The sequence below is a fragment of the Mastomys coucha genome, unplaced genomic scaffold (assembly GCF_008632895.1).
Source record: "Mastomys coucha isolate ucsf_1 unplaced genomic scaffold, UCSF_Mcou_1 pScaffold5, whole genome shotgun sequence".
Lineage (NCBI taxonomy): Eukaryota > Metazoa > Chordata > Mammalia > Rodentia > Muridae > Mastomys > Mastomys coucha.
The window spans coordinates 15,961,162-15,969,165 of record NW_022196911.1 but is presented as its reverse complement, the minus strand read 5'-3'; the positions used below and the strand labels follow the sequence as shown (position 1 = coordinate 15,969,165).

General features: G+C 35.2%; 1 protein-coding gene across 3 annotated transcripts in view; it reads right to left on the bottom strand.

Moving 5' to 3' along the window:
- Positions 1-8,004, bottom strand: part of Chd1 (chromodomain helicase DNA binding protein 1) — a 75,943-nt gene that overhangs the window by 16,874 nt on the left and 51,065 nt on the right. For all 3 annotated transcript variants that reach the window (XM_031354637.1, XM_031354635.1, XM_031354636.1), the window contains 6 exons: positions 6,924-7,100; positions 4,385-4,545; positions 2,729-2,770; positions 1,730-1,860; positions 1,159-1,297; positions 853-1,003 (listed from right to left, as the gene is read on the bottom strand). In XM_031354637.1, coding sequence (XP_031210497.1) covers positions 853-1,003; positions 1,159-1,297; positions 1,730-1,860; positions 2,729-2,770; positions 4,385-4,545; positions 6,924-7,100 — 801 coding nt within the window. The remainder of the gene's footprint in view (positions 1-852; positions 1,004-1,158; positions 1,298-1,729; positions 1,861-2,728; positions 2,771-4,384; positions 4,546-6,923; positions 7,101-8,004) is intronic.

Below are 8,004 nucleotides of genomic sequence, written 5' to 3'. Positions count from 1 at the left end.
AATAAGACCTCTCATGCTATTAAAAAAAAAAGTCTAAAGTATCCCCTGAGCACTGTAGAGGAGGCAGGAGGATCCTTGGGCTATCTGGCCAGCCAGTGTAATCTAATGGTAAAACTTTTCAAACAATGAAAACCACTATGTTGAAAGAGATAGACAGACTTCCTGAGGATGACACCCACCCAACGTTGTCCTCTGGCGTCCACAAACACGCACACCTGCCCATGCAAACACAAACCCATAAGGGAAAAGATCACATAAAGAAATGCTTCCAAAGTTTATATTTTATGCAAGAAAGAAAGAGAGAAGGAGGGAAGGAAGGTGGGAGGATGGAGGTAGAGAGGGAGGGAGGGGGGTATACAGGGAGGAAGGCAGGGACGGAAGCAGGCAGGGTCAGAGGGAGGCAGACAGGCTCTCAGATAGAGCAACAAAATAAAGTCACCCAATTTTGTATCATATTTTCTGAAAATATCTGATTTGCCAGGGCATGGTGAGCCCATGTCAGGAGGATCAAGAGTTCCAACTGGCAAGACATTCCTTAACTTTATAAATTTCTAATAAAGGTGTTATAAGGAGTTTAAGTTTTCTTTCTGTTTACTTTAATAATGGAAAAGTTTTAACCAAATAATTTATACCTGTCTTAATAACAAACTATAATTCAGGAATAAAGCAAAGTCATAAGAGATTATTTAAATTCAATTACTTTATAAGACCCAAGCTATAAATCATAAATCACAGAATTAGAGTCTTTATTTCCTTATTCTCAGTTAAACTTATTTTCAAAATAATTTATTAAAAACTAAAGTAACTCACAGCCAATATTAATAGTCAACAGAGTCAAGAAAACTTAAGTACCTTGTGTGTTAAACTGAGGTCTGGATCCATTTTAATCATTTCCCAGCTTCCATAGCCATATTCATAGATACCAATTAACAAATTAGAATCGTCTTCTTTGCCCCAGTCTATATCAAAGTGAGCAGCCTTTGTGTGGCATGGGATTGTATACCTGGCATTAAAGACAGTAATTACTTCAAATTAATAATGGTCAAAAATGTAAATTTTTACAATATTTAGTAACTAAAACTTTTTATTCAAAAGCAGTCAGTGTTGTATAAATGTAGCGTATGTTCAGAACGGAACCCTGCATAACAGAGTACTCACTGCTTCCTCTCCTCTGGGTCTGAGGGAATGGACCTATGCAAAGGTATCAGTTCATCCTCATGAGCAATGACCAGCTTGGCATTCACTTGTACTCCTGATATCCGGAATGTTGGCCCCTTCACTTTTCCAAGTCTGCCACCTTGATTTTTTTAAACAATAATACAGAAAAACATAACACATATATCTATACATTCATGTGTAATTCTACAAACACAAAACAGCATGCCAATGTGTATTACTTTTCTTCTATGACTGTTTTTGTAGGTACAGGAGGTAGACTTGACACCAGTAGCCCCTAAATGGAAATTTCACAATGATTTCTTCAGTGCATCAGATTACTAAATCTTAGGTAGGTACTTTCCTCACTAGATGAATGAGGAAATAACTGTGCGTACATAAGTTCTGTCCATCCAGTCATGTCCTCAAAAGACAGTACAACAGTAATTCCTGAACTGTGGCCTATGCTGAACACATCAGGTACTCTAACGACCAGACTCAGCGCCTAACTGCAGCTCTGCCCTCACACATCCATTACTCAGAGTGACAAAGCAGGCTAACTAGAGGTACTTACCTGCTCGCTCCGTTCCTGAAGAACTGTCTTTTAAAGCTTTAACACAACCATTATGCACCAGTTCTCCTAGTCTTCTGAGGTCTGTTTCTGACTTATCAACCAATTCAGCATCTCGAGCAATTGCATCTAACCTGTAATAAAACAATATGATTTTCAGTTAAATATGTTAAATGAAATGATACAATATAAAAAAATCTTATTTCAAAATCCAAGTATCACTCTTGTCTATCTTGTAAATTCTAGTTCATATACCTAGGACAACACAGAGAATCAATTCATCACACAGTCACAAGCATTAATAATGCTCGTAAGGATTTTATTACAGAGCAAATGGTAGGCTCCTAGAAGATTATATATACCAACCACTAAAGTATTCAGATCTGATTGAAAAACAGTGATAAAATTTTATGACAATTATAAATAACCCTAACCCTAACCCTAACCCTAAATAAATTTGTATTACCATAGAACCTACAAAGATTAACATTTATAGCTATTTCAAGCATCTAAAATGATCATGCAAATATCATTGCATTTTAAATAATCTAGCTTAAAATCAAGTAGATTATATCTTTATATTGTAAATCTTAATGAGAAAGAAATGAGTCTTTGCTGCCCAGCATTAGTGATTACTACTACAAAAGATTAAAAAAAAAAAAAGTCAGACGTTAGGTTAGAAACTTAGTCCCTCTGTAGATAGATAATCTATACTCTTAAGTAAGTGAAAAAAAAAAAATAAAGACTGAAAATACATTATTGTCAAAATTGCTGTCAAAATGCAATTTAAGTATTTTGCTGACATTTAAATAAAGAAAATTCTAGAGACTCAAATCATACAAATACATTTTTAATAATCAATCAGCAATTAGGTTCCTAACGATTTTTAAAAATACTTATTAAAGCAAATTCAATCAAGTAGCTAAACTGATAACTACATAAATAATCATGACAATACATTACACATGTCATAACTACATGAGAATTAACAAATATATTTACCTCTCCAGAGGGCCACCAAATTTCTTATAGCTCTTGATAAACCTAACAGAAAATAAAATTTTGGTTCAAACATGTTTTATACAAATATATATTTTATATGTATTATGTATTTTTCACATGGGTATATATATTATATATGTGTGTGTATGTGTGTATGTATATTGTTTGTTTGTTTTTTAATATTTAAGTGGACTGGGGATATAGCTCAGTGGTATACAGCTAGCCAAGAATGTACAAAAAAAGGTCCTGGATTTGATTCCCAACACTGTAAAAAACAAAAACAATAATCACAGACATAGACAGACATGTGCATACACACACACACACAGACACACATCATTCTGTATTCATAATGCATATAAAAATAAGAAAACACTTCAAGTCAGGCATAGTGGTGCAAGTCTACAATTCTACCACTTGGGAGGTGGAGGCAAGGAGATCAGGAGTTCCAGGACAGCCTGAGCTACATGAGACCCTATATCAAAATAACAAAACCAAATCAAACAAACAAAAAACTTAATTTAAGGTATTTTTCCCTGATTTAAGAAAAGAAGAAACTAAGCTATAATTGTTAGGACATTAAGTTACACCAAACATAACACTGTATCACCCAAGAAGAAGCTAAGATATCAATATAAATAAAACAATAGAAGCTAATTTTTATTTTAGAAATTACTTTATTATTTTTATAAGACAAAAAAAATGTTCAAAGCTACCACAAGAAGAGGAATTGTCTCCAAAATGATTATCAACCATCACACCTCATCACATCCTAAAGCTGACCAAGATTTACTTGAAGGGTTTAATGACTAGTATACCAACAATAGTAAACAAAAATTTTACGTCACAACAAAGCAACTTAAGTGGTTGATGGATGAGGGAAAATATCCAGAAAGTAGAAGATGAAATGCTTCTTCAACTAAAGACAGAAAGTCCAGCAAATCAGATGGTCATAAAGGTTCCCTTAATGAAAACTAACAATGCACTTAGTTTTCTTGTAGGAACAATGAGGAAGGGCTTTGTCAGGTCTATGATTTAAAGGAAAAGAGTTAAAAATAACTTGAAAGAAACAAACTTCTAAAACATAAAAATGCACAAGCTTTATCAAACTTTACAGGTGAAGCTACTGCCCAACTAAGCTGCTCTCTCCCTGGAGACATGCACTCTGGGTGCTCTGGGGAGAGGCGGGAGCAGCCTCCCAGCCAGGCCGCCTTCCACTTTGTGGTGCTGAGGATCTTACACAGGTAAAGGCTAAGCTCTACTGCTGAGTTCCATCCCAGTCCCAGGAATGAATGACTACTTTCAAAAACACAATCACTTCAATGTTAAACAAGAAAAATACAGAGCTAAATTAATCACCTGCAAATTTAGTAATGCCAGGGAATGTAACTGTAATATGAACTGTGCTAACATGTACTTTTATTGTTCAAAGGGTCATTCTGAACCACAGTAAGAGAAAATAATTTTAATATACAAGTGGTGTAACAATAAATAATGTGCAAACATGAAATGTTACACCTTTCTTCCAAAGTTAAAATCAATATCTAAGCAGCTCCTGCACAAATATCTATTTTTACCCTCTAAACCTCTCAACCTAGTTTTCATATTTCATGCTCTAAAACACCAAGTTAAAGAAAGTGGTCTATGTCCTCTTACCGCCTAATCTCCGCATCACTAAATCCTTTAATATTCTCCCGTGGGATGGTGCGTGGTCTCCCACGTTTCTTCGGCCGTTTCCTTTCTGAGATTGAATCACTATCAGATCCCGAGTATCTCCTGCTTCTACTCCGCCTCCCTTCACTTCCATTGAAACTTATCTGGAAAACAAAAACAAACAAAAAACTTAATTTAAGGTATTTTTCCCTGATTTAAGAAAAGAAGAAACTAAGCTATAATTGTTAGGACATTAAGTTACACCAAACATAGCAGTGTATCACCCAAGAAGAAGCTAAGATATCAATATAAATAAAACAGGGTAAAGAAAGCTTGTATCTTACAGGCAAAGACAAACACAGCAAACTACAATAAAAACTTAAAAACATTAGCCCACATATGGAAAACATTCCAAAGCCAAAATTAATTAATCGAATAGAGAATAATATAAAATATAATGACAAAGAGCTACTAAATCAACCAAATAACCAGCTTTCTGTAAAAATATGATAATGGCTACTAACTGGCAACCTAGAATAAATATAAAACTACATGAGCTCAATTGTACTTAGAAAAATAAAGGAAATATATATAATTTCTTTGAAAAGCTATCAACTTGATAAAACACTAAATGAGCAATAATGGCCATTTTGCAATGCTACAAAACTAGACACCAGGTTCAATTCTTGTATTTCTGCTGCTTATTTAAACAACAGGCTATCTGGCAACATTTTATCCTAAGCATCAAAAGTCATCATTCTGCTGATCCTGACATGTTATTTCTAGACATTTTCTTGAGACCAGAAATGTGAAGCTGCATTGTCCAGTACAATTCTTCACATCAAGAAAAATAAAGGAATCCAGACATTTACAAAAGAGGAAGAAGACAAAGTAATCCACAGACTAGAATCCTGAGAATCTAATGAGCTGTGTTGTAGGATCAACATTTATGATACACTGTCTAAGGGAAGAAAACAAATTCCAATTTAACATGAATTTAAGCTAACTTGTCAAATGAGGGTGATTTTAAACACTGTAATGATACATGTAACAAAAGCATTGCTGGGCAGATCTGTGGAGATGGAGTCTTTTCCCTTTCTAGTATTTTTCTTCTAAATATCATCCTCTATTGCTTTTCTAAATAAGCTGATCACATTATTTTCAAGAAAAACATGAGAACACAGACATCTTGAACAAGGCATGCAGGGAAACCCGCCAAAACTTACTCTGGGCATAATAAAGACCAGCAGGTGAATGACTTGGGAAACCTGACTTCTGGACCACAAGCCTAAGCAAAGATAGAAATGAGCTCTTCCAAGACAGGCAGTAAGCCTTCAAGACCTTCCCCTCCGCCACAGGGAGGGCGGCAGGCAGCACAGGACAAGACGTACAGGATTTTCCCGTGGGTGAATGGCAAAGGACAGAAACAAGTTTCTCACCTCAAATGTAGTAACCCTCCCAAAAAAGGAAAAATTCCATAATTAAAATGTAATATTGTAAAGAAAGAAGAAATGAAATCTTGGGTGTTTTTCTTTACATAATAGAAAAAAATATCCCCAATTAAATTATGGATCATAGAAGCTAAAGAAAATTTCAGCACTGGGTGATAATAGAGGAACAATCTTAGTGCCCAACCTCACATCTTAAAAAAATAACAAATTAAATCAAAAGAAACAATAAATAACAGAAACACAAATACAGAAATGAAACAAAAAGCTCATTCCTTGAAAAATAAAGCTGATTAATCTAATCTCTACTTAAATAGAGAGAACCTCTTTGTGAACTGTATGAAAGTCTATGGCCAATGAGCTGAGGCAGGAAATAGGAGGTGAGAATTTAAGCAGAGAGATTTTGCGAGGGTTGGGGGGGCAAGGGGGAGCTCAGGTGAGAATCACCCTGAACACTCAAGGAGACCGCATAAACCTGAGAAAAGGTAACTAGCCATATGGAAGACAAAAACCAGAATAAATGTGTAAAGAAGTTACAAGCTAGTCAGGAAATAAGCCAAAGCTTTTGTACTAGACATTTATTCATATATAATTAAGTCTCAGAGTCGTTATTCCTGGAATAAAGTGGGCAAGGTTACAAAGAAAAAGATTACCAATATTAGGAATAAATTGGCATACATCACCAAGACATAAACATAGTAAGTTAAGATCATTCCTATAAATTCAGAGAAAAAGAACCAGATTCCTCAGAAGAAACCATCAAACTCAAGAAGAAACATATTCTGAATAGTTCTTACCCATAGAAGAAATGGAAATCAGCTAAAATCTTCTAACAACAAAAACCATAGACCAAAAGTTTCCCTGATAAGAACACCATCATTTAATAAAGGAAAATTCACAGATCTGCATAAATTCACCTTCCAACTCTTTTTATAAGGCAAACTATCAAAGGCATTAAAACAATCCCTTTCTCTTAATTATGAGAATTATGAAAAAATTATGAATCATTATTACTTAGAAACCAAACAAGAAGATCATTTCACCGTAACTACTCTGCGATACTGATATGTAACAATCCTCTAAGATGCTATCACCTGCTTTGCACAGTTCCTCATTCTCGGTAGCATATAAATTTCCTCGAGCTCCTTTTGTCTCTCCTCCTCTTCTAACCGCCGTCTTTGCTCTTCTGGAATGATCTCTTCCCAGTTCTTTGAATTTCTTTCAGGTTCCAATTCAATGTCATCTTCATCCATATTTGAAAAATTGGCAACCTAATATATTCCAGAATTTTAACAGAGTAAGTATAATCTACAATGTTTAACTCTAAGGGAGAAAAGGGTGAGCTAGAAGGCAGAGCTCAGCCTTCCTGAGCGGCAGCCTACCAATGGGAACTAGACTCTGATGACTGCTAATTAGCTGGTTATTTCTTCATCAGAGCCAAGAGGAATGAACCAACTGACTTCTATGATTCCTCCAGCAGTGATTCTCCGTCCTTTGTTCAACATTATTAGTAATTAATAACAGAACTCAAGGGAAATGACAAACTGGTAGTTAACAAAATGACCAAGTCAGGCAGTGGTGGTGCACCCCTTTAGTCCCAGCACTTGGGAGGCAGAGGCAGGCAGATTTCTGAGTTCGAGGTCAGTCTGGTCTACAGAGTGAGTTCCAGGACAGCCAGGGCTACACAGAGAAACCCTGTCTCAAAAAAACCAAAATGACCAAACTGTGAAGTATATTATTAAAATATCCTATAATCTTTTGATGAAATTCCTTGTCTATGAACTAGTAGTGAGTACCAAAGAATATTCCTCCCCTTTCATAAAACAGAACAAGAGTAGCTGATAGATTCCTAAGACCTTAGGTGAATAACTAGGTTTCTAGACCTTTGCTTTCTTCTTTCCCACTTGTAAAGGAATAGACAAACACTAACTTTCATGAGGACAACTTCATACATTTAAACTTCTAAGATGATATTCAGTCAACACTCATTAAAACTGTCTATCAATACTAATGTTTGAATGCAAATGTAATAATGAAGACAAGAAAACTTATGCCTACTGTTCATAAAAACAAAGAGGCTGAAGGTATTTATTCTCTAATATTTGCATCAGGAAGGTAACAAGTTTCAGGCAAGCCAGCTTTCCATAAGTCCTTGCCTCAAAAAAAAAAAAAAAA